The 27,672-nt window shown below is 43.5% G+C and overlaps 1 protein-coding gene and 1 long non-coding RNA gene across 2 annotated transcripts in view; one reads left to right on the top strand and one right to left on the bottom strand.

Moving 5' to 3' along the window:
- PTPRG (protein tyrosine phosphatase receptor type G) overlaps positions 1-27,672 on the top strand; it is a 708,710-nt gene that overhangs the window by 415,606 nt on the left and 265,432 nt on the right. Inside the window, 1 exon segment of the mRNA XM_030208031.1 lies at positions 25,792-25,858. Within this exon segment, the coding sequence (XP_030063891.1) occupies positions 25,792-25,858 (67 nt within the window).
- Positions 25,041-25,867, bottom strand: LOC115473245. Its single transcript, XR_003942625.1, has 3 exons — positions 25,786-25,867; positions 25,407-25,411; positions 25,041-25,052 (listed from the first exon to the last, which is right to left on the bottom strand). It is a non-coding gene; the product is annotated as an uncharacterized LOC115473245 (long non-coding RNA).

Here is a 27,672-nt window from a genome sequence, read left to right as displayed (position 1 = left end):
CGTGTTTTGGGTGGGACTAGGGAGGGCCTGAAATTTGGATGTCCAGTAGCGATTACTGAAGGGGAAAGAATGTCTATGTCTAAAAAGAAGGCTCCAAACAGCCCAAAATACCGCAGCCAGACTCATATTTGGAAAGACAAAATACGAAAGTGCAAAACCCCTAAGAGAGAAATTATACTGGCTTTCACTCAAAGAACGGACCACATTCAAGATCTGCACGATTGTCCATAAAATCATCTATGGAGAAGCTCCAGCCTACATGTCAGACCTCGTCGACCTGCCTCCCAGAAATGCTAAAAGATCTTCCCGTACACTTCTCAACCTACATTTCCCAGGATGCAAAGGATTAAAATACAGACAAACACACACTACCAGCCTTTCCTACATGAGCACAAAGATGTGGAATACATTACCAACACATTTGAAAGCAATCAACGGAATCTCTAACTTTCGCAAATCTCTGAAAACCTATCTCTTCAACAAAGCCTATTATGAGAATCCATAGCTTAACTACAACACTCCACCACTCCACCATACTATAATGACGCCTTTCTATAATTGTCTGCTTAGCTCTTCTATTTCATCCTGATCTCATTGTAATACCAAATGTATCTTTTTGTATCTCATGGTACTACCAATTCTCTTTGTAATACCACTTGTATCTTTCACCCCGGAATGGCGATGCCATACAGATCTTTGTAAGCCACATTGAGCCTGCAAATAGGTGGGAAAATGTGGGATACAAGTGCAATAAAAATAAATAATAAATTTAGACCTATTTCAGGAACGCCCAGGTTACAGAAAGGTGCTCTGATTGAGCAGCTGTCCACTGGAGGGATTAAGACATGGTACCACCTTAATCCCCAAGTGTTTGCTGTCCCACTCCCTTTCCCCTGAAAGTGAAACCGGAATGGATACCAGGCTAAGACAGCGTCAGGTATTATGAGCATAACAGACCTGAGGATGGACTGCAAACCAAGGGACCAAGTTTCAAATCTGACTTTTTTTTTTTTAATTGTGAGCCCTCCAGAAAAAGAAAGGCTTTACTGAAATCCAAGTAGATTACATCTAGCGCATGTCCTTCATCCAGTTCTTTGGTCACCCAGTCAAAGAAGTCAATAAGATTCATTTGGCAGGATTTTCCTTTTGGTAAAGCCATGTTGCCTCGGATCCTGTAACCCATTGGCTTCTAGAAAGTTAACCATCCTTTCTTTCAGCAGGGACTCCATTATTTTTCCTACCACCGACGTGAGACTTACCAGCCTGTAGTTTCCCACTTCTTTCCTGTCTCCGCTTTTGTGAAGAGGGACCACATCTGCTCATCTCCAATCCTGCGGAACCTCTCCCATCTCTAAAGATCTATTAAATAAATCTTTAAGAGGTCCCACCAGGACTTCTCTGAGGTCTTTCAGTATCATGGGATGTATCTCATCCGGCCCCATAGCTTTGTCCACCTTCAGATTCTGAAGCTGTTTATAAACGTTTTCCAAAAACAGAGGGAAGTGGGAATGTGAACCAGGATTCCCAAAGACCGTACCAAAGCAGTAGTAAAAATGAAGTAAAAATTATAAAGTCTTTGCTTCATTTTTACTACTGCTGTGGTCCAGTCTTTGGGAATCCTGGTTCACATTCCCACTTCCCTCTGTTTTTGAGTTTCTCCGTGGGACTTCTTGAGTTCTCCACACTTGTGGATTCTCTTTTGGGTCTATAAACATTTTCCTCCATGAACGGTGCAGTATCCATTTCATTCCCAGATATTATCTCTGCAGCCAACCGTGGTCCTTCTCCAGGATTTTCTTCCATGAACAACGAAGAGAAGTAATTGTTTAGCACATTCGCTTTATCCTCATCACTCTGCCTGCCGTGTGCACGCCGCTGGGGGGGTGTCGGTTCCGCTGGTTCCCTGCTCCCTCTGCCCCAGAACAACCTGTTCCGGGGCGGAGGGAGCAGGGAACCAGCGGAGCCGACACCCCCACCAGCGGCGTGCACCCAGGACGGACTGCCCCACCGCCCCGCCCTTGCTACGCCACTGCATTCATTTCTCGCCTAACTTCAGTGTCAGGTTGAACCTCTTGACAGAACCAATGTCACTTGCAAGTAATATGTGGTAAGTTGAAGTTCCAGTTCTAAAAGCCCTGTTTCTTGGCTACCTCCTTGATGCCAGTCTCAGAACTGTCTAGCCTTGGTACTTAGAGGAGCTAGAGCATTGCAGTGTTTTAAACCTGTCAGATAGTGGGGGGTTTTTATGTGTGCTTATCTCTTGTATGAAGGATATCATGCAACTTCCATAGTATCAATTACCCGTGGCAGAGATCTTTCAAGAGCTATGCCAGAGAGGGCTAGAAAAAGAAAACGGATCAAGTATATTGCATACGAAAATGTGGTGCATATGTATTCTTTAGAAAATATTTAACTGCTCAGCATAGCTAAGGGCCCCTTTTACTAAGCTACGCTAAAAAATGGCCTGCGGTAGTGTAGGTGCGTGTTTTAGGCGCGCACAGAATCATTTTTAAGTGCACCTGTAACAAATGCCTTTTTTAAAAATTTGTGCCAAGACCTTACTACCAGCCATTGACCTAGCGATAAAGTCTCACGCGGTAACTGGGCGGTAATGACCTTTGTGCGTCAAATGCCTCTTGGCGCGCATCCGATTTTTCGGCCACATGTATCAGATGCGTGCCAAAAATGAAATTACCGCAAGAGCCACGCGGTAGCCAGGCGGTAACTCCATTTTGGCGCACATTGGGCGCGTGTAGACGCTTGCGGGGCTTAGTAAAAAGGCCCCTTAGTGCTTCCCTCTTTTATCAGATATATAATACAGGAGAGAAGAAAGCAATTCCTTGCTTTGTTGTAGGAAGTGCTGTCACTGGGGGTTGGATCTATTTTATATTTGCCTTGTAATATTCTTGAGAATAAGATGTGTCTCGCTTAGGGTTTTTATTTGATAACTGGTGGAAGTGTTAGTGAGTTTGTTTAATGTCTAGCTCATGTCTCTTGGGGCATTTTATATTGAGTGGGTAAGATGGCTGCATTCTATTTTCCTGATTACAGTGAAACACAGGTCCGGGTTATGCTTCATGGCATCATGCCTTCCGATGATGGCAAGTTTGTACACAGGACTCATTTATACACAGTTGTTACGTCTGTGCTCACCTCACCCTCTGGTGGCCAGAACCAGTGACTGCTGTGGACTATCACCCATTCCAGACTTTAGCCTAGTCCAGTCCAGATCTTCCAGGCTGCCGGATTTGTCTGTCTTGTTTGACCCTGCACAGCTCCTGTAGTGGCCTGGCGATTGCTGCAGCTTGAGCCGCAGTTGCTGCTGGGCTTATTAGCCATTTGGAATCTCTCTGCCTTTGCCTTTGCATCGTCTAAGGCCCTAGTATGTTAGTGCTTGTGCACTTCTGCCTAGTTTAGTTTCTTGCGCTAGTTCCCTGCCTGATTCTAGTTTAGTCTTCATGTAGCTTTGTGTTATGTACTGCTTGTTTACTGTATTGCTTGTTTCCCAGTCTTGCTCTTTTGTGTATGTCTTGGTCTAGTGCTAGGTTGTCTGTGTTTCTTGTTCAGTGGCTGCCTGGCAGCTTTTAGTTCTGTCTCTTATCTATCTGTGTTTGTTCCCTGTTTCAGTGGCTGCTTGCAGCTTTCTGATCTGTCCCTTGTCTGTCTGAGAGTCCTAGTCTAGTTTTCTGCCTAGCCTCCCTGTGTACTCTAGTCCCTGTGTGTATCCTGCTGGAATCCAGTTCCAGCCTCGTCCAGTAAGTCCTGCCGGCCACCTGCACTCAGGGGCTCAACTCCTGAGGAACGGTGGCTAAGTGCAGGTGAAGGCTAGCTGGCCCTGTCAGAGTTCTGCCTTATCCCTGTGGGGTGGTTTTGCCTGAAATTGCTTTTCTGAAACATTTAGTTTTGCCACTAGCAACTGGATTATTCCATTTTAAAGTCCTTATTTGCTAAAGGAAATACTTGGACAAAAAATAAATAATTATAAATGTAAGACTCATAAGTCATAACTATGTAGAATTTTAGAATCATGATTAGAAATTTGCAAGCTTTTAAAAAAAGTTGTCAACACATAAGAATATAGAGGGTTTGTCAAATTAGTTAAAACATCTTATTTTAAAACAAATGCTGATGTAGAATCAAATTTGAAAGGTCTCATCTAGTACTGTACTGTAGACTGCCTCGGGTGAACCTAGGCAGTCAATAAATGCAAATAAATAAATACATTTGAACAGATTCAGTGTGGATTCTTATGAATCTTCAATATATCTTGTCAGCTTTTAAGGAAATGTTGATGATTTCTGCAGAAAAGGTGATTTATGCCTATGTAATAAAAACAGTGAAAAAGTAAGGAATCTGTACCAAAAAACCACATGAGATGAGTCCTTAACGACTTAAATGGGTATACCCTAGTGGGTGATCCAATGAAAGCATCAGAATCCTGAAGAGACTGTTCTGATCTGATACTCTAATGTACTTGAAAGTTATTGATGAACGAGAAACAAACCATTTACAAAGGAAAGAAAATGTTAGAATTAAGAGAGATGATACGAAACTACAGTGAGGCGGACTGACGAGCAACATCAGGAAATATTTCTTCACAGAAAGGGTGGTGATTGCCAGGAATGTTCTTGGATCAACTTCAAAAGGACACACTTAAAGGTTTATCTCATCAAGCAGACGACAGCTAATTATACAATAAATAGTCCCAAAAGAGCCCAATTTCTAAAATTTTAAATCCCAATTTTTTTATACTATATCTATAAATGAATTTATGATTTAATCAATTATGGACCTCAGCGGCAACTCGTTTCATAAGAGCCAGAGTATCTCTTAGCTCGCCGTGCCTCTTCACAGGTCCAACATGATTTTTATATTAGATTCATTATTTAGATCTTTTAAAATTTTTTAATGAATTTTTAAGGAACTTTAAAACAATTTCATTGTTAAATCTTTATCTCAAATATTAAAAAAGTTTTTACAAAAATGACTTAGCTTTATTTGCAGTCATGAACAAAGGGACCGCTGTCCGACATGCGGCATGTTTCGCTTTTGCTGTGTCAGAGTCCGGTCCACTCATTGTACGCCATAGCGCCATAGTGTATGTATATATATTTATGTATGTGAGTGTGTACATTTTTGGATTTAGGGCCCCTTTTACTAAGCTGCGTAGGTTCCTACATGTGCCAAATGCACGCCAAATTGGAGTTACCGCCCGGTTACCGCGTGGCACTTGCGGTAATTTCAATTTTGGTGCGCATCCACACGCGTGCCTGAAAAATATTTTTTTATTTTCTGGCAGGCGTAACGGATGCGCTCCAAGTGACATTTGACACGCGTAGGTCATTACCGCCCAGATTCTTTACTGCTAGGTCTATGGCTGGCGGTAAGGTCTCAGATCTAAAATGGATATGCAGCAATTTTGATTTTGCCACACGTTCATTTTTGGGGAAAAAAAGGCATTTTTTTACAGGTGCACTGAAAAATGGATCGCCACGCACCCAAAGCCCGCGCCTACACTACCGCAAACCATTTTTTCAGCGTTCCTTTGTAAAAGGACCCCTTAAAATTTTAGACGCTGGGCTGTTTTGGGATTAGAAATGTTGTTGGAGCAGGTGATGGAATCAAAACATAGGACAAACACAGGATCTTTTAATAACAGGACAATGGCAACCAAGCATTAGGTGCTTCTCCTCAAAACAGCAGTGAAACACCTTTTTTGCATTTTCAAGAAGACAGGGAGAGGAAGGAAGGACACCCTGCATACAGCTGCAGCTACAATCCTAACCATCTTGGATGGGCCACATCACTCTTTCTGCTGTTGGCTGCTATGTTGCTTTCTAATTTCACTTCTTGGAGCAGCATCCAAAGGAATGATAGTGTAAAGATATTGAAGTCCCAGGTGGGACATAGCTTAGCAATCGTTCACTTAAATGTACTGGGAGATCATGTAGTGCATTTTATTCCTGTGGGTCCTGTTGTAGATAATGCATTCTAGCCATTAGTAAATGACCGCCCCCCTCTTTATTTGGTTAAATTGCTTAATAATGAATTGGGCATCTGTGTAGGTTTTATAAAATTGGACTGATGTTTCTGAAATTAGAGTCTGACAGAAGAATATTGGTTTTACTCTGAATTATTTTAATTTGCTAATATTCTTTAGGGGCAGTCCTACAGTCTAATTGCTCAGTTATTAATGCGTAGATTGCTACCATAAATGATCAGATGAAGATGAAAATTTCGCTGACGCATACAGCAAAATTGCAGAAATGAGCTCCTTACAGTAGCTGAAATTTGTACGTCATTGCACAATGTTCCTTCTCTAATCTGTAATAACTCCCAGGCTACATTGCCTCCAACACATAGAGAAAGGAGCCTGTATCCAGAATAGGCAAAGAACTTAACAAAGGTCCTGTGAGGAAAGTCCTTTCACCCGTAATACTTCAGGTTTTGATGGTTTCGATTTCAATCCATTTAATATCATCCAATTCTTGAACTTCTTCCTAGTAAAAATATAGGGGGAGATTCTATATATGGCACCTAAAACTTGGCGCTAAAATCAGTGCTAAGGGCTGTTTACTAAGCCGCGCTGTAGGTGTGCTAACTTTTTAGCGTGCGATAAAAAATTAGCATGCGCAAATTCTAGAGACATCTGTATATTTCTAGTGTTAGCGCAGCTTAGTAAACAGGGCCCTAAGCATATTCTATCATCGATTATAGAATACGCTTAGTTGATATCTCAGCGCCTAAAACTACATGCATCCATTTACTATTTTGTAACTACATGCGTAAATTGTGGAATGCCCATGAAACTCCTATTTCCACGTCCATAATCATGCCTGTTTTTGCCTGCACGCATTAAAAGTTCAGCACACGTCATCAGGGAATACACTTAGCGAGTGTTTTTTTGCACTTGATGTGCCCTAACAGCCCAAATCAATGCATGTTAGGTGGCCAATATGTCCTTTGATATTAGCACATGGACATGTGCAAGCAGCGTAGAAAGCAGCCACCTTCCAGGAGGAGCTGTTCTGCCTCTTGAGAGTCTACTATACCTGACTTATGCCTAGCAGTGTCCTGTATTTCTGCTTCAGTGTTGTTCTTGTCCAGTTATGCCCAAAAATAATTTAAAGAAAAAAACAAACAAAATAAAAAGCCTACAAACAGCACAGGAAACAAAACAAAATGACAATTTTTTGCTTGTACATCCCTATGAAATACTGCCAGGGAATGTTTCTGAGATGTTCATGTGTTGATGTACTGAAATATGGAATACTCATATATTTTGAAAGACTACCCAATCCTGAATGTTGCAGTCGCTCTAAAATTACCACTTACATGTGTAGGATGATTTGAATGTGTAAATTGTATCTAAGCCTTCTAAAATCACTTCCATTAAATTTAGCTTCTTTGAAACTTGAGCTGATAGGTATTTTCCCATTTAATATTGTGCAAGATTTGTTTCACAACAGTAAACATACAGATAAGGATCGACATTAAGCTGAACTACAATATTTTTCAACACAAAACATCATCCTACCCTAGCTGAGATAATATTTAACCATCTCTCTGACCTCATGTGCAACTTTCTTTAAATCAGTCACCTTACTATCTAACTCTTCCTATTTTCTTACCTATCTATATGTTCCATCTTTGCTTTATCCTTCACTATCAATTATAATTATTTATTTAGATTTTGCTCACACCTTTTTCAGTAGTAGCTCAAGGTGAGTTACATTCAGGTACACAGGATATTTCTCTGTCCCAGAAGGGCTCACAATCTAAGTTTGTACCTGAGGCAATGGAGGGTTAAGTGACTTGCCCAAGATCACAAGGAGCAGCAGTGGTATTTGAACTGGCCACCTCTGGATTGCAAGACCAGTGCTCTAACCACTAGGGCCACTCCTCCACTTAATGTTCTATTAAGTATTGTGTTGACATTGTAAGTCGTATACCATGCCACATTTTGTATTGTTTTTGAATATTTTTACTGCTGTAATTGCCTATTGCTCATGTTTGATCTATTCTTACTGTACACTGCCTTGAGTGAATTCCTTCAAAAAGGCAGTAAATAAATCCGAATAAATTATTGAAAACCAATCTATTCAAGAAAGCATGCCACAATAACCCATTCTAAATGCCAGGTAACAAAATGTACACTGGATCTACGCAAAACGTAACTCTTTATTTCCTAATTGTCCATACTAATTTTATCATGATTTGAAGTTTAATATTCCTGATTGTTCAAGCTAATTTATCACGAATGAATTTTAATCCAATACCTTTAAATTCTTATTATAAAATGAACTTTCCTTGCCTGAATACCTAATCCATTCTGTCTCCTGTACCTTAACTTTGTATTTCTCTTTTCCGGAAAGTTGGTAATCACCATTACGGAATAATGTAAGCCACATTGAGCCTGCAAATAGGTGGGAAAATGTGGGATACAAATGCTATAAATAAATAAATAAAATATTGTATCAGTAGGCTATTTTTAAAAAATAAAAATACAACGATATTCAGCACTTGGGGGGTCCTTTTACAGAGCGGCGGTAAACCCAGTGCTGACCTACTGCATGCTAATCTGGAACCACCGCTAGCTGAACGCAGATGCCAGCGGTAGTTCAAGTCCTGGTGTGCACCATTTGCCATGTTATGGAAAATAACTAGGAGGATCTTTTACTAAGGCGCACAAACGTTTTTAGCGCACGCTAAATGTCTAATGTTTAGTACACACCTATTTTTAGTGAGCGCTAACAACATGATTGGGCCTTAATAAATGACCCCCCTAGATATTTTCCAGCTACTGCTGGGTTAATGTGGGAGCCCTTAGTACCACCTCAATGGGTGGCATTACGTGCTCCTCCCCCTGCATGGCTACACGGTAAGTGAAATCTTAGTGCATGGCCATGTCGTTTGTTTTGGCCTTTTTACCCGCTGCAGTAAAAAGGGTCGCACTGCGCGGCAAAAAGGGCCCCCACTGTTAGCGCAGGGCCCGTTTTACCACAGCTTGGTAAAAGCACCCCTTAACTTCATAAAGGGACTGGGTTATCTTACGTGGATAAGTGCTAAATTTTGCACTTAACTGCATAAGTTTTAGCTGGCCGCCTGCAACTGGATATTACTAATACTACTTATCATTTCTATAGTGCTTTTTTTTTTTTTTTTAACATTTTTCGTCCTTAGCGCCATTAGCGCTTCTTCTTTTTGTAGTGCCGGCCCTGCTGCTCAACAGGAAAAGCAGCAGTGGCCGGCAATGGGAGCTGGGGCTGGCGCTGGGCGGGCCTGGGCTGAAATTGGGTGGGCCTGGGCCCAGCCAGGCCCCCACCCGTAGCTACGCCCCTGTTTCATGCTTGTCTTGGTTAATTTCTCTGCATTAGTCTTTTCTGCAGTTTTCCGTGATGTCTTCCCCCTATCTCCTGCTCCATTGGCTGTCTCTCCCCTGCAGTTCCTCTATAGTCTTGCAAGCAAGCACCCACAGTAAGGGGTATAGGGGCCAACCACTCTGCTCTCTACCTCTAGCAGTAGCCAGTGGGGTGGGGGGGGAGATTAGCAGAGCAGTGACAGTGGTCATGAAGTAGCGGGGGGGGGGGGGGGGGGAGGGGTGTATCTCTCTATGCTTGTGGTTATCATAGCCTCTGCCATGGATATTCAGTGCTAGTTCCTAAACATGGCTGACCACCTCCAGCTGAATCATAACTCCACATTGTAAGGGAAAAACCTTTTTCTTGTTATATACAGGGATTAATTTCTGGGCAAAATGACCTGGAACACAGTTTAATCTCAGACTCCAGAGCAGCATGGAAGAGGAGGGGAGGGGTGAGCCCACTGCAGATCAGAAAACAGACATTCTGCTCCCTAATAGGGGTGTCCAGCCCCCAAATTTGTATTTTTAGTTTCCTGTGTCATAAATGGGAATTGTTGGTTTTTTAAATATTTTTTTCCTTTCAAGGGCAATGTCATAAAGAGTGCACACAATTTTTCAAGAGAAGAACACACCCTTTCCAATGGGTACACATTACTTACAATGCAGGAGAAACACTGAATGTTTCTTTCCTGTCATTTCACGCTAAGAAACAACAAAGAAAATAAATGCGTATCCCTAATCTAGCTCCTGTTGCTCCTGCCCTGGTTTCCCTCCCCTGTTCCACAGTTATGCTTCCATTTCTGTCTACAAATTAAACCCTGGCTTTATAAGTAGGTATCCTAAGGTTCAGATTAAAATCTTTTTTCAAAGAAAAAAATTAATTCAGGTATGAAATAGATTAAAAGATATCATCTAAAAGCAGAAAATAGAATAAAGGCAATTTAGTGGAATCTTTCCTGACTTCTTAGAGAAACTCTTTGTCTATCTTGTGGCTCCCCCCCCCCCCCCCCCCCCCCCCCCGAGGAGCTTTCAGTTAGAACTGAGTAAAATGAAATGTTTTTGTCATTTCTTCCTGTATGCAAGTTAGCGGTGAGGAACTTGGCATTTTCTCTGTAATTTTGCTGTTGGCTTCTTGTTGACTTGTCTGTGATTTGCTGTCTAGTAGCTCTGAGATCTTAGTGCATCTATTTTCTTTTTCAATCAGTCTTGTTAACATCTTTCACCTGACTGCTCCTTGACCCAGGGGGTTGAATTCTAATATTGACTTTTCAGCATTCCATTGATTTCCTATGTGTTTAAGCTACCTGTGTATTTTTGTACCTCATACTTTTCTTACTGTGATAAATACACCATACATAGGGAACATATATTTTGATGTTGACACTGGGAGCTTCATTTCCCCCCCAGTGAACAAATTGGGGGTCTTTTATTGAGGTGTGATAAGTGCAAACTCTTAGCAAAAATCAGCACTAATCAGAAATGTGCTAATTGGGGGGGGGGGGGGTGGCATATCATCTGGAGGGTGCACTGGCCTGGCGGTTTTCTCAATTGGGCGTGCACTGCATGCGCGTAGAGCCTACCGCGGCTTAATAACAGTGTTTATTTCAGTAGGATTTATCACAGTAGAGCCCCTGATAATTTGTATTCAAATTTAAATCACTATTCAGCCAAATACAAATAATGTGTTTGGGGCCAAATCAAATACAAATATTTAGTACAGCCCTACTGTTGTTTATCTTTTCACATATAGAATAAGAAAGCCAACAGTTTTAAGCAAATAGAACTAACCTATAAATTCTATAAAAGTGGCAAAAAATTGCCTTTGCAAATTTGGTCACATGCCCAATTTGTGTGTGCAATTTAATTGACTAACGAGCTAATTAGCACTAATTGCCTTTTAACAAGCAATTATTGGCACTAATTAGATTTAATTAGCATTTTTGTGTGTAAATAAAGATGTGGGATCCACTCCTAAAATTAACATGTGATCTGAAAAAGAGGCACAGTAATGGGAGGGTCATGAGCGAAACAGGGCCATTCCTAAAATTAATGCATCTTGTTATAGAATAATGGGGATACATGCCAAATTTAGGGCTCCTTTTACCAAGGTGTGGCAAAAGGAGGCCTGCGCTGGCATCTGCACGTGTTTTTCACGCGCTCTGAGGCACCCTTTCACTGCAGCAGGTAATAGAGAATTCTCTGTTTCCTGCAGAAAATGGCCATGCGGCAAGTAAAGCCCTTGCCTTGAGGCCATTTCGGGGGGGGGGGGGGTAGAGCCCTGGGCTCCCGCGCAGTCTTGGCACTGCCCGATTACCGCCAGGCACACTCTAGCACTACAGAAATAAATATATTTTTGTAGCGCCGGATATGACGGCGTGCTAGGGGTGGTAAGTATCTCCAGGCTGCTGCGGTAGCCCGGCGGTACTTCCTGTTTAGCAAGCGGTAAGCCCACGTTGGGCTTACTGCTGCTTAGTAAAAGGGGCCCTTAGACATGTAAACTTGCACCACACTTTAGTTGGTGCAAAATGGCCGTGCCTAAAATTAACAAAACAAATAGAGAGGGTAATACAGCATACGTAGAAGGTATACAGACAAAAAAGCAACACTGGGCCTTCAAGACTGGGACAACAGGAGTTCTTTATTGACAGATGACCCGACACGGGCCGTGTTTCGGCGTTAGACAACGCCTGCCTCAGGGGTTGAGATTTGGTTCTGCAGTATGCACGTAGTATAGGCTTGATGCCCCAAAGGTTGGAAGGTTGTTTGTTAATAGCCGCAATGCTAAGGCAGAGCTCTTGACCAGCGTTTTTTTTAGAAACGGGTCATCTGTCAATAGAGAACTCCTGTTGTCCAAGTCTCTTGAAGGCCCAGTGTTGCTTTTTTGTCTGCATGCCTAAAATTAGGCACGATTCCCAGGCAAAAGGGGTATTCTGTAAATCGTGCCTAACTTTAAGTGTGGCTTATAGAATAGTGTTTTTTTTTCGCACTATATATGGACTCTAGCTCAATATTATGCAGCAAGTCTCTAGTACACTTGTTAATTGGAGTATTTAATATACCGCTTAATGTGTTAGTGCGCAAGGCAGTTTATAGTTCATGTGAAAGGAAGAAAGGACCACCAATTAGTCAATTGAAAAATAAAGATTTGAAATATCTAAAACTCTCAGTAGAAATCTTGGTTCAGAATGTAAAGGGTTCCCATCCGTCTGATACTGACAATAATATTTGGGTGAATTCCTGGTGTCCATCATCCTTACTGTTGTACCAAAAATGCTTCTTATTTTCATAACTGGGAGACAGTAAAAGATCACAGAACCTGAAATGTGGCATTTTGCTAATTCATTGTAATTAACATTTCTCACTTTTGCAAATGATTTCAAATTGTTTATTGTGGTTAGTAGATTATTTCTTAGGAAGATTGAGCAGATCAGTGACAGAAGTTGAAATCATGTGCTCCCAAGCAATACTTTACAAGGGCCCCAGAGTGGGAGAGTGCATTTCAGAAGATTCAGGCGTGGCTTGTTCACTGTCTTCCACAGGACTCTCTCCTTCCCCCCCTCCCCCAATATTGAGTAGATCAGTGACAGAAGTTGAAATCATGTGCTCCCAAGCAATAATTTACAAGGGCCCCAGAGTGGGAGAGTGCATTTCAGAAGATTCAGGAGTGGCTTGTTCACTGTCTTCCACAGGGCTCTCTCCTCCCCCCCCCCCCCCCCCCCCCCCCCCCCAATATTGCATGATCTGCTTAGGCAGAGTTTACGCCACTGTGATAAGTCCAACAGAAGCCCAGGATATTTGTAGTTGGGTGATAGAGGATGAGATGCCATTTCTCAGCTCCTTCTCTAGAATTTAATATATAATTCATAGCTCCAAGATAACCTGAATCTAATTTCATTTTTCTCTTTTATGTAATGTAGCATTATAATTTGGAAAACAGTGCTACTGATGCCAACTGTTGCCAGCAATTGGAGTGCACTTCAAATGTTAGTACTCCATGTTGTCACTTAGTTCACTGCTACAGTCTATGAGAATATAGGGCCAGATCAGGGGTAGACAATCTCCTGTCTCTATGGGCACCAGTTTATTCAGGATATCATTAATCAATGAATATGTGTGTGTTGGGGGGGGGGGGGTTATTTTGGATAGAGCTCATGCTTTTTCCAGTTGTATTTCAAGGTGACTTACATTCAGGTATAGCAGATCATTTTCTGTCCTCAGTGTGCATGGAGTCTGCTTGTACCTGAGGCAGTAGAGTGTTAAGTGACTTGCCCAAGATCACAAGCAGCCAAAGTGGGATTTGAACCAGGCTTCCCTGGTTCTGAGCCCATTACTGTAACCATTAGGCTACTCCTCCACTCCATGACGTAGAATTGCATACAATTGAAGCTTTTGTCCATGCAGATATATAGACACGCACACATGTATATCACGTTCACATACATGACGGCAATTTCCAAACTCCATTTTCCTAGGTAAATAGGCTAAACTACCGCCTTTCCTGCCGGAAAAAATATGGACTGTTGGTTCTTTGTTTTATTGTGAAATTCAGGGCCTACTGTTTTGCGTTGACTGCAGCTGCTCTGTGCATCCTCCCAGAAGCTGCTGTGCTGGTTAATCCAGTCCTGCTTGTCTATCAAAAAAAACAAAAACAAAAGACAGTCATTTATTCTGGTGTCTATATCTGTATCAAGTGACTATTTGAACGTATGAGGACAAACTGGCATTAGACCTGATCTGGTAATCTTAATCTTGTCAGTTTAGTTTTGCACGCTTAATTACATTTTTAAAGCCTGCACAGGAACCTGAAGCAAATGTAGATGATCATTTCATTGTGTGTGTTTTCTGATTTGCCTCTGAGCCACAAAGCATGGACTTTCCCCTGGAATAATCGATATGTCCCTTTAGCGAATGTCTCCCTTTCGCTGATCTGTGTAATTCCCTTCTCTACTAATTACATAATTTCCCATCCTTTTTTTTTTCCATTTTTTTGTGAAATGGTGTTTTTTTTTTTTTTTACCATTTTTAGCACTGTCATAGAACAATCGATAGTGCTACCTGGTGAGATCTTGACTTTTTACTGGCACTAGCTCTTAAGAGAGAGGCTGCAGCCCTGTAAAATGTTACCCATTTCTTGAACTGTACTGTCAACAGGCGTGATAGGTCTGTCACACAGCTGCCTAAATAAGTAAATTGCATGCTGTATGAAATAATAATCTCTCTAGGGAGCGTAAGTGGCTCATCGCAGCAAAATTGCTTTAAATAAAACTTTGTTTTCCCATTTTTTACTAAGGTAAAATGACAGTCTGTCAATCATTTATTGGGGGGGGGGGGTGAGGAGGGTAGAATATTGTTGTTCTGTTTATTTCTGTTCATTATGCTTTAATTTCATATGTAGAGCTATAGGGGATAGTTCTAGAACCACCCCTTAAGTGGATGTGGCTGGTGTACATTTAAATATACTTATTTTATTTATATTATTTATTGGGATTTCTTAACCTCCTTTATGAAGAGATACACCCAAGGCGGTATACAGTAGGTATAGTACGGTTTAATATAAATTGTACAATTTTGTGAACAGCATATGTTGCCTTTTTAAGGTTGCCGGTTACACGTGTATCTCGCAGCAGCAAGCACATAGGTATATATTTTCACCTGCTCTGGAAAAGCCAGCAGTATTCACTGAGTAACATAGTAGATGACAGCAGATAAAAACCTGTATGACTATAGTGTACCTAGGGTGGTGTGGGTGGTCCGCCCCGGATGTCAGCAGTGAGGGGGTGCTCAGAGCAGGCTTGCAGCTGTTGGCTTCCTCTGCCACTGGACAGGTGGGGTCTTTTACTAAGGTGCGCTTATGTTTTTAGTGCGCGCTAAAATTGGGCATGTGCTAAACGTTAGAGATGCCCATAAGAATGCATTGGCGTCTCTAATGTTTAATATGCGCCTACTTTTAGCGCGCGCTAAAAACATGAGCGCGCCTTAATAAAAAAAAAAAAAACCCAGGAAGTTGATGTCAAAGGGTGCAGGGGACTGGCAGAGCCGACGGCCGCATGTCTTCTCCACACACCCCCTACCTTGGAGGAGTGGTGTGTGTGCTGCTCTTGGGGCTGTGCCCATTGATCAGGCAGGGGTTATGTTTGTGCACCGCCGCGTACGCTTTGTAGCGCTATAGAAATGCTAATCAGGTGTGATCTAACTCACCTACCCTGTCCAGATCTCTTCAATCCAAGAACCAGCTACAAACAATCTGTTGCGAAAATTAGAGGCTGACCAAAGTCAGTTTCTTGGGTTTCAGCTGAAACTGAATCTGCAGCCGAAATTTGCTGCTCAGTTTCGGCCGAAACTGACAGCCCAGCCCAGCCCAGCCCAGCCCACCCCCCTGCACAGAAGGAGTCACCAATTCCTTCTCCCTGCACCTAGCACCACCCAGAATATGAGTCCCCCTCCCTCCCTACAGGGGGATGTGAGGGGGAGGGGCTTGCTCTGTGCATGGGGAGGGAGAGAGGGGGTTTGTTCTATGCATAGATGGGGGGAGGAAGGAGCAAGTGGAGCCACCATAAAGTTTCAGCCGAAACTGAAACAAGGCTGAACACAAACTTCAGGCCAGTTTCAGTGCTGAGGCTGAAAGCAAAATTCAGTCGGCCTCTAGTGAAAATATCCTTGTCAGGTTTTACACCCGCTCAGAGCTATGGGCAGATTTTTAAAAAGTGCTTACTGTATTTTGCCCCATTGTTTATTTCCACCTCCAAAATGAAACTAAATTAAAATTGCAGCCTCATAACTTAATTTGGCAGCACCTTACTTATGTCGATGTAGGTTGGTTTGTAAAATGCCAGGCATCTGCCGCTCATTTTATTCACACGCATATTTCTAAGGGGCCCCTTTACTAAGCCACGTAAGTGTCTACGTGTGCCCAACACAAGCCAGACTGGAGTTACTGCACAGCTACTGCTCGGCCCTTGTGGTAATTTCATTTTTGGCGCGCATCTGGTACGCGCGCCTGAAAAATATTTTTTATTTTCTGGCACGCATCAGCTACGTGCACCAAGTGGCATTTGGCATTCGTAGATCATTACTGCACGGTTACCGCGTGAGACTTTACCACTAGGTCAATGACTGGCGGTGTAAGATCTCAGACCCAAAATGGACGTGCGGTAATTTTCATTTTTGCCACATATCTATTTTTGGCAAAAATTTTAAAAAGGACTTTTTACAGACGCGCTGAAAAATGGATTGGCGTGCATCCAAAACCCGTGCCTACACTACCGCAAGCCATTTTTCAGCGTGCCTTAGTAAAAGGACCCATTAATTGGCTGCTTTTGCAGTACATGATAGTAAATACACCATTTCTTTTTCGTGTATTTACCATCATGTACCACTGAAGCCTTTAAAAATATTTTAAAAAATATTTAGGGTAGATTTAATGTCAGTGAAGTAACTTCTGCTCAGCCAGTTTGGAATGATTCAGCTGAATTCTCCTTGAAGTTGTTGAACCTGACCCAAGCCTCTGTAGCCCTAGGCTCACCTAGCTTTCTCTAAACATAATTTTTTATATCAAAAGACTTTGGCACTACCTATTCATTTTTTTATAGGTAGGGTACTTGTCAACCTGTCAGTATTCTGTGTTGAGACTCAGGGTCACATTCATCTGAGCTTCTGCTTTCTTCCTGCTTCTTACAAGTGACAACTTCAGTTCTCCAGACGAGACCTTTTCTCATCCGTACCGTGGCCTCTTGGATTTCCTGCATATCTAATAGATTTCTTGTGGAGCACCCAACAAATATCTATTCCTTTCAGTACTTCACTGTATATCTTTTGTAAAAGCTACTTAATTGTATTGCTCCATCCCCTTGCATAATTTCTGTGTTTAATATCAAATTAATCCAGATATAGAATACCTGATAAACTATACATATCTCTCTTTACACCTACAGCTATGTGACATTTTATTTATTTATTTATTTACTGTCTTTTTGAAGGAATTCACTCAAGGCAGTGTACAGTAAGAATAAATCAAATATAAGCCATAGATAATTACAACAGTAAAAATATTCAAATAACAATACAAAGTATGGCATAGTATACTACTTACAATGTCAACACAATACGTAATAGAGCATTTTATCAGGGTATAAGCAAAGATGGAACATATAGGAGCCATTTTACTAAGCCTTGTAGATGCCTACGTGCGTCAATTTGGAGTTACGACCCGGCTACTGTGTGGCCCTTGCAGTAATTTCATTTTTGATGCGCATCCGCTACATGTACTGGAAAATAATTTTTCTTTTCTGGTGCGCGGCAAAAACTGAGCAGTAATCATCATTCTATGCGCTTAGACAATTAATGCACGGTTAACGCGTGAGACCTTACCGGTAAGTCAATGGCTGGCAGTAAGGTCTCAGACCCAAAATGGAGACGCGCCAATTTTTATTTTCCCCACACGTCCATTTTCAGCAAAAATGTAAAGAAGGCCTTTTTTTACAGGCGCGCTGAAAAACGGATGTGTATGCACGCCCAAAACACGCGCCTACACTAGAGCCCCATAGATGGGTAAGAGAGTAAGAGGAGATAGAAAATAAGGTGACTGTCCAGCTTATAATCGAAAGTGATTGCCGGCTATCTTCCAACACAAATCGGGAGATGGCCGGCGAGTTCTTAAAAGCGGCAAAATCGGTATAATCGAAAGCGGCATTTTAGACAGCATCGCCGCTTTCCTGTCGCTTCGCCGGCGCAAGTTCAAGGGGGCATGTCGGTAGATTAGCGAAGGCGGGCATGGGCGTGGCTACCAGATGACTGGCTTTCGCTGATAATGAACAAAAAAAAAAGCGGCGTTAAGCAGTATTTCTCCGGGTTTACTTGGTCCTTTTATTTTCACGACCAAACCTCAAAAAGGTGCCCCAACTGACCAGATGACCACTGGAGGGAATGGGGGATGACCTCCCCATACTCCCCCAGTGGTCACCAACCCCCTTCCATACTAAAAAAAATAAAACTAAAAACCTTTTTTGCCAGCCTGTATGCCAGCCTCAAATGCCGTACCCACCTCCATGACAGCAGAATGTGTTGCATCCTCCGACAGCCTTTCCCAGGTTGCGATGTGGCTCTCGGGTGAGTGTGACACCTTTTCTGTTAGGTGCATAGGTGGTCGGTGGCCCAACTGTTTGGGGAGGCTAAAGGGGGCGGGGTTAGGGGTGGAGCCAGGGGTGGAGCTTAAATCCATAATTGTCTGATAACACACAGAAAAAAATAAATAAATAAAAATAAAAGTCACAATACCTTTTATTAAATATAGATAGATATTAGATATGTATCATATGTCAAAGAATAAAGTGGTTGCTCAAAGCATATACTAACCACAATCGCTCAACTGCAAAACACTATGCACAATTTTGTGCAAAAACACACTCAGAACCCTACTGTACCATAAATATTACACTGGGCAGAACCTAATACACCAATATACCACCCATACGGAAAATGCAGACCGTCATCAATATGAAACAAGGGATCATATCATCACAATTCTCATGTAGAGCCACAAAACACCCTAATTCATGTTTAATGTGGGATAAAATGCCATAAATAAGTAAATAAATATAAACTTTTAATGTTGAGCACCTGATTCTCAATGTGGACATATTCCAAACACTATAATGAAAATAAAATGATTTTTTTTTCTACCTTTGTTGTCTGGTGACTGTTTTTCTGATCATGCTGGCCCAGTATCCAATTCTGCTGCTATCTGTCCTCTTAACTCCATTTCCAGGGCTTCCTTTCCATTTCTTTCTTTCCTTTCCTCCTTTCTTCTTCATTTCTGGTCCTCAGCTTCTGCCTATTTTCTTCATCCATGTGTAGTTTTTCTCCTCTCTTTCTTTTCCCTCATCTCATCTCGTTCCTCACTCTTCCCTCCCCTCCATCCATGTCCATCATTTTTTCTCTCTCCCCTCCTCTCCTCTGCCCTCCATCCACCCATGTCCAGTAATGATCCTCCTCTCCCCTGCCCTGCATGCACCCATTATACCCAGTGACCCTTCTCTCCCCTCCTTCCACAAATGCCCAGCGACTCCCTTCTCTCCCCTGCCACCCCCTCCGGAGTTGTTCGGCGAATTCCTCCCTCCGCCCTCTGGATCCGGTCCACTCACGTCACCGACCTGACTCTTCTGAGCTGTCAGCGCTAACTCTCCCCCGCTGCGCTGGCGGTGCCAGCGTTCGCCATTCAAAATGGCCGCCGAGACTTACAGGACGGCCTCCAAGACTTCAGCAGAAGTCTCGCGAGGCCGCCTCTGGAAGTCTCGGCGGCCATTTTTAAAGTGCGAACGCCGGCAGCGCTAGCGCAGTGGGGGAGAGTTAGCGCTGACAACTCCGAAGACGTCAAGTCGGTAACGTGAGGGACCGGGACCTGATCCGGAGGGAGGGGGAGGAGCCGGCTCGCTGCGGCCTCCCCAAGCCTTCGATACCGGGCGCCTATGGTTAGGTGCCCTGCAGAGTCACATTAGCAATGCATTGTGGTGGGTGTAGGGTACTGGGCTCTACTCCCATGGTGCTTTTCCCCCCTGCTAACTGGGTCAGAGTGTGCCCTGTTTTGTTTCCTGTTGTAGTCCATGCGGTAGTGGCCATTTTTGTAAGCCAGTTTTAGTTCCCTTTCCTGTGTTACCCAAGTTAGAGAACGTAGTTCTTACCTTGAATGGTGTTGAAAGAGGGCATTGTACACCATTGTGCCAGCTCTGACCTACTGCTAATCTTAGTACCAAGGGACTCTTTGCCAGTGGGGCACAACCTCTGATCTGCAGTTAACTGTGAGTAAACGTGGTTATTTCAAGAAAGGACTTTTTCAGAGAGATTAGTCTTCAGGTTTGAACTGGTGTGCAAAATAGTTATACAGCAGCAATAGGTCCTAGAGGCTGTATTCAGGTCCCTGGAGCAATTTTAGTGGGTGCAGTACATTTGTGGGTAGTGGGTTTGGGAGGGGGGTTGGGGGGGGCTCAGCTCCCAAAGTAAGGGTGCTATGCACGTGGGAGCTTTTCTGAAGTCCACCGCAGTGACCCCTAGGGTGGCTGGTTGGTGTCCTAGCATGTCGGGGGGCCAGTGCACTAAAAATGCTGGCTCCTCCCACGGCCAAATGCCTTGAATTTGGCCGGGGTTTGAGATGCCGACATAACTTTCCATTATCGCTGAAAAACAAACCCGGCCATCTCAAACCCGGCGAACTCCATGGCATTTGGCCGGGCTAAACCGTATTATCGAAAAAAAAGATGGCAGGCCATCTTTTTCGATAATACGGTTCCAGCCAGCTGTAGCACCGCCGCCAACATAGATCGCCGGCGATCTATTTGGCCACCGACGTTCGATTATGCCCCTCTAAATGTTAGCTCAGCTAAGGTAGGAGTGGATAAACATGTCCTGCTGCAGTATGTGCAGCCCGTGTCACTCCTTGTGTGTGTGTGTGTGTATGAGACTAACATGTTAGTTACTTCTTCCATTAAATGCCTGCTTGAAGAGCCAAGCTCTCACCTGCTTCCTGAAGTACAGTAGACACATTTACAGTAGCTGTGCAATTCATGCCACATTGCAGTGTGAGATTTAATTTGAGTGTACAATTGGCATTATTTGAGAGTTATGCACATATCGTATTCTATAACGCTGTGTGCGGAACTCCTGTAGTGCATAATTTCAAGGGGGCATGGACAGGAGCATTTTGGGGGGGGGGGGTTCCCAGAATTTATGTGCGTTGTTACAGAACAGACGCGATCGGCACCTAAAGTTAGGCATCGTTTATGCACTTTCCCCGGATTGTATATATCGCATCTAGCATTCCGCAACGAAATCCAAGCATATTCTGTAACAATGCACGTAACTTAATAGCGAAGCTAGAGGAATGGACCGATATTTGGCAACTAAGGTTTAATCCCGAAAAATGCAGGGTCATGCACTTGGGCCGCAAAAATCCGAGGGAACGGTACAGTATAGGGGGTTTAGTGCTTCAGTGTACGAAGGAAGAGCGGGACTTGGGGGTGATTGTGTCTGACGACCTTAAAGCTTTCAAACAGCTAGAAAAAGCGACGGCCAAAACCAGAAGGATGCTTGGGTACATAAAGAGAGGCATGACCAGCAGGAAAAAGGAGGTGATAGTGCCATTGTATAAGTCTCTAGTGAGGCCCCATTTGGAGTACTGCGTGCAGTTTTGGAGACAGCACCTACGGAAAGATATAAACAGGATGGAGTCGGTCCAGAGGGCGGCTACAAAATTAGTATGCGGTCTTGAATACAAAAATTATAGGGACAGGCTTATGAACCTCAACATGTATACCAGGGGCGTATCTGGACTCCGGCGGTAGGGGGGGCCAGAGCCAGAGGGAGGGGGCACATTTTAGCCCCCCCCCCCCGCCGCCCCCCCCACCGCCGAGCCCCCACCGCCACCAATGACTCTCTCCACCCTCCTCCCGCCGCCAACCCTCCCCCGCTGCCGTTCTTACTTTTGCTGGCGGGGGACCCCAACCCCCGCCAGCCGAGGTGTGCTTCCACCTGCCGCTGCCGTAAAAACATCTTCTTCAGCCGGCGGGGGACCCCAAACCCCCGCCAGCCGCCCCGCGGTGTTTAAAATTCATCTTCGGCCTCCGTGGCCGTGCTGCTGTGATAGGCGCTGTTGAAATCCACTTCGGAGTCTGACGTCGCAGCACGTACAACGTACAACGACGTCAGACTCCGAAGTGGATTTCAACAGCGCCTATCACAGCAGCACGGCCACGGAGGCCGAAGATGAATTTTAAACACCGCGGGGCGGCTGGCGGGGGTTTGGGGTCCCCCGCCAGCTGAAGAAGATGTTTTTACGGCAGCGGCAGGTGGAAGCACACCTCGGCTGGCGGGGGTTGGGGTCCCCCGCCAGCAAAAGTAAGAACGGCAGCGGGGGAGAGTTGATGGCGGTAGGGGGGTCCAGGGCAAAATCTGCGGGGGCCCAGGCCCCTGAGGCCCCACGCAGATACGCCCCTGATGTATACGCTGGAAGAGAGGAGGGAGAGAGGAGACATGATAGAAACGATTAAATATCTCAAGGGCATTTATGTACAGGAAGAGAGCCTTTTTCAAATGAAGGAGAGCTCTGGAATGAGGGGGCATATGACAAAGTTAAGAGGGAATAGGCTTAGGAGTAACCTAAGGAAGTATTATTTCACAGAAAGGGTGGTGGAGGCGTGGAATGGCCTCCCGGTGGAGGTGGTGGAGTCGAGGACTGTTCCAGAATTTAAAAAGGCATAGGATCAGCATGTGGAATCGCTTAGGAACAGGAAGAATTAGGGGTTACAGAGGATGGGCAGACTGGATGGGTCATATGGCCTTTATCTGCCGTCATGTTTCTATGTTTCCAATCATTGTTGATAAGAGCAGTTAACAAGCAATAATGAGCACCAGTTGGCAATAATTAGAATTTATGTGCACAACTCACTAACGCCTATGTTTACTAAGGCACACTATGGACGTCTTGGCGTTTACCACCAGTCGATTTCTACCACAAGCTAAAAATGCTACCACAACTTAGTAAAAGACCCCCCCCCCCAAAAAAAAAAAAAAAAAAATTAGTTTAATTTTACGCGTACCGTGAGAGGAATGAACCTCGTCCCTGTGCTCAGGATTTGCAGAGCTGCCTAACATTTGCATTGTGCCAAAGAGAGCAACTTCTGGGAGTTCATAAATTCTTTTTCATCAGGGTGGTGGTACCCCAGTACCTGTAGATTTGTACCACATCTCCTCAGTTTCTGATTTATGATTTCAGGGACTTGAGAGTCTTCCTTTTCTGCACACATAGTACAGCATAATCAGTTGGCACCAACACTTCTCTTAATGATGCTGTTCTTGTGCTTTTCTCCTGTATCACACTGTCTGCTTTTATTATATCAAACTTTTTTTATTAGTGGGAATAGTAATGTCCCCAGGTGATCACAACTCTTTCAGTATCCACAGTTCTGACAAGGTCTGATCACAGTGTTTTTCTGGTAGAGCAGTATTATAATTTGTACATAGTATCCAGTGGATGAAGCATAATACCTTATCGTGTCTTTCTGCATTCAGGCATAAGAACATTCACATTGCACACCCAGATCAGTATTAGAAAAATCTGCATTTATGTATTTTGCCAGTATTTTTTCTATACTGTCTGTGAACTGTCCTGGCCCTAGTCCACTGTTCTGTGCTGCATATCAGTCTCTCATCTATATATTTAAAGGCACCTTTCCTTAACCATTTGTTTTGGTGTATATATGCTTCTTGAAGTAACTCTCTGTACTTGTGCCGTGGCAATTTTTTTCTGCTTGTTCTGCTCCTCTAAAGAATTCTTCTCTTGTTATGCAACTTCTGTCACTTCCTTCCCCATGGATACATAGCTGCTTTGAGTAGGTTAAGAATGGAGACTGAATGTGGACATTTGCACCTTCTACATTTTTGGATCAGTTTATGCTGCTGAAAATGCTCTGATGTCTGATTGTAGCACTGTAGGATGAATTTTATATATGGCACCTAAAAAATCGGCGTTGAAAAGAGCCGCTTAAGTTGTATTCTGTAAGTCATGCCTAAAGTTAGGCACAGTTTGTAGAATAACGCTTAAGCAGAGAGGTTGCGTGTAAATTTAGGTGCCACCATTTGCATTAATGGAAAAGTGGTGCAAATGCCCATATCTAAATTTACGTGCAGGGCACCCATATTCTATAATTAAATGCATAACTCAAAACCATGCCCATGACCCTCCCATTTCCACGCCCCCTTTTCTGAGCTGTGTGTAAATTTTAGGCGCAGATCCCTTGCCTAAAATTATGCACATACGTCCCAATTAAATCTAATTAATGCCAATAATTGCTCGATACAAAGCCAATTATTGGCACCAGCTGCCTAGTTATTCTGTTAAATTGTGTGAGCAAATCGGGCGCACACCTAAATTTGCACGCATAATTTTTGGTGACTTTTATAGTATCAGGGGGTGTATGTGTAGTCTCTTTCCATAAGTCCCATTTCTTCTTCAGCTTTTGGAATGTACAGTCTTGGCATCCACTGATTCTTATACGTTACGTCATAGACATGGACAAGTTTTCATGTTCTTACATCTAGTTTTTCAGGGTCTTTTGGAGGCCATCTGTGATTCTAAATCTTATGAAATCGCAGGGAGTGCAAGCTGATTGATTTTATCATATTTTATGTTGTTAAGGTAGTTCTCATTGTCAGCTTCAGTCTCCTATAAGTATTGCCATACTGGGAAAGACCAAAGGTTCATCAAGCCCAGCATCCTGTTTCCAACTGTGGCCAATCCAGATCACAAGTACCTGGCAAGATCTCAAAAAAGTACAAAATATTTTATACCGCTTATCCCAGAAATAGTGGATTTTCCCCAAGTCCATTTAATAATGGTCTATGGACTTTTCCTTTAGGAAGCTGCCCAAACTTTTTAAAGCTCCGCTAAGCTAACCACCTTTACCACATTCTCTGGGAATGAATTCCAGAGTTTAATTACATGTTGAGTGAAGAAACATTTTCTCTGATTCGTTTTAAATTTACTACATTGTAGCTTCATCGCATGCCCCCTAGTCCTAGTATTTTTGGAAAGCGTAAACAGACGCTTCACATCTACCTGTTCAGTTCCACTCATTATTTTATAGACCTCTATCATATCTCTCCTCAGCCGCCTTTTCTCCAAGCTGAAGAGCCCTAGCCGCTTTAGCCTTTCCTCATAGGGAAGTTGTCCCATTCCCTTTATCATTTTCGTCGCCATGGTGGTGGTGGCAGTGTTTCCTCTAAGGAGCAGCCTCGTGTGTGCAAATTTTTTTTTCATGTGAGTAACAAGTTTTAAAAACCAACAATGTTTGAGTGCTAGTATTAGGAATGCATTTCTGTATATAGCACAAAAAAAAAACATTTTTTGAGCAACCATGTAAAATTTGAGAGCGACGCACCTAAAATGTATAAGCAATCACTCATGCTCTCCGCTTAGAGGGAACATTGGGTAGCGGGAGGGAGACACCTGATATGGGAGTCAACCAGGGTTCCCTTGTGTGGCAACAAGCAGAACTGTTACTTAAACAGCAGACATCTCCCGCAATACAGTAACCTGAATGGGGCATAGCCCGGACTAATGCGATGACCATGACATCAGCCACGGAAGCCTAAGAATATTCTCAATATTTAATTCTGTCTTATTTGAATTACAGAAACAGAAATACTTGTTTTTAGAATATGAAAATAATATATTTTTCTCTTGATTTTTGCCTACCCTATGTCTATTTTTTTTCCATTATATTATACATTTCTAGCATTTGGTTAACTGTCGTATGCATAAAAATGTGAAGCAGGCTGCTTGCCAGATTAAAAAAATTTTTCCCTTTGGAAGATTAAACTGAATCTCTTGTATTTGATGCTAGAATAGATTTAACTAATCATGCATTCTTCACTTGTAGGTCAGTCAGAGGAACAATCCAGCACTGGGTCCTATTATCCATGGGTTGAAGGGTGTCGTACATCATGGTAAGTAAGCTACTTAAACTTCCTTTTGCAGGAGAGACTAGAATAGCTGGGATGTTGTCGTCAAGGGAATGGGGCACCTTCTAAAGATGCATGAAGATGGGCATTCACTGATGTTTAAGGGCATTGGGCACCTTGTAAAAATCCATGAAGATGAGCATTCACTGATGTTTAAGGGCATTGGGCACCTTGTAAAAATCCATGAAGATGAGCATTCACTGATGTTTAAGGGCATTGGGCACCTTGTAAAAATCCATGAAGATGAGCATTCACTGATGTTTAAGGGCTTTGGGCACCTTCTAAGAATCCATGAAGATGTGCATTCTTCATTCACTGATGTTTAAGGGCATTACTGCTATTATTTGACTGAAAAGATCAAACCCATTTGTTACCTGAAAATGGATTTGGGTTCACAGTAAGCATTTTGTTTCTTATGTGTGCGCTTTAGAATGCATAAGTTATAAATCAAAACATTCGTGGTACTATGTTGACACAGTGCTGGTATTTCCCTCTGGCTGTTTTTCTGGTGTTTACTCTAAAAATGCTTCTTGGTGAAGATTTAGTTCCGATTTGTGTCAAAAGACGGGCGCCCTTCTCTTTCGAAAATAAGCCTGACAGTAACGCCGTAAATGATGGCAGATAAAGACCTGCATGGTCTATCCAATCTGCCCATAAAGATGCCAGAACAGTACTTGCCACTCTGTGTGGGCCACAGCCACCCATGCTTAAAGAATGGTAGGCAAATTTCTACCATGCCAACCACATATAGGCAGCTAAAAATGATGGAATCTTGTATATAACCATATATCATCCCCAGGTATTGCTGACAGAATTCAACTTACCAGTCAAGATGCCTTTCCCTCTCCCCTGAATTGCACAGCACCCTCACTCACAGCACATGACAATAAAGTGACCAACAACACTGGAGTTGTCAAAGTATCACCTGTCTTTTTGCCATTTTCAAGACACAGATCATAGAAGTCTGTCCGACATCGGCCTTAGTTCTCCCCAGGAGCGTATCTGCGTGGGGCCACAGGGGCCTGGGCCCCCGCAGATTTCGCCCTGGACCCCCCTACTGCCGCCGTGGGTACCTTTGCTGGCGGGGGACCCCAACCCCCACCAGCCGAGGTCCGCTTCCTCCTGCCGCTGCGAGGTTTTTTAAGTTCATCGGGATTTGTCCTCCGTCACTCTGTGCTGCTGTTCAAAGAAGCTGCTAGCTGAATGCAGTTTCGGACTGAGTCTGACGTCGCTGCTGCACGTTGTACGTGCAGGACGTCAGACTCATGTACAACGTGCAGCAGCGACGTCAGACTCAGTCCGAAACTGCATTCAGCTAGCAGCTTCTTTGAACAGCAGCACAGAGTGATGGAGGACGAATCCCGATGAACTTAAAAAACCTCGCAGCGGCAGGAGGAAGCGGACCTCGGCTGGTGGGGGTTGGAGTCCCCCACCAGCAAAGGTACCCACGGCGGCGGCGGGGGGGGGGGGGTCGGAAATGGCGGCGGCGGCTGGGGGGGGCTATAATGTGCCCCCTCACTCTGGCTTCGGCCCCCGCTACCGCCGACTTTCAGATACGCCCCTGGTTCTCCCAATGCTAGATTTGGCAAACCTTCTTCAGTATTTTGCCATTAGTGGGATATAGACCATAGAAGCTTGTCTAGCTTTGGCCTTAGATCCCACTACTCTTGCCCAATATAACACCTCAGCAGCCATGTTGTGTTTCCATCCTGTTTAGGCATGCCCTGTATCTATTCCATGCTTTTTTGAATTCACTCACTGTTTTTGACGCCATCACCTCTCCTGGAAGGGCATTCTAG

This window comes from Microcaecilia unicolor, chromosome 6 (assembly GCF_901765095.1).
Source record: "Microcaecilia unicolor chromosome 6, aMicUni1.1, whole genome shotgun sequence".
In the NCBI taxonomy this organism is placed as follows: Eukaryota; Metazoa; Chordata; class Amphibia; order Gymnophiona; family Siphonopidae; genus Microcaecilia; species Microcaecilia unicolor.
The sequence above is the reverse complement of the archived record's forward strand: the minus strand, read 5'-3'. Positions and strand labels throughout refer to the sequence as shown.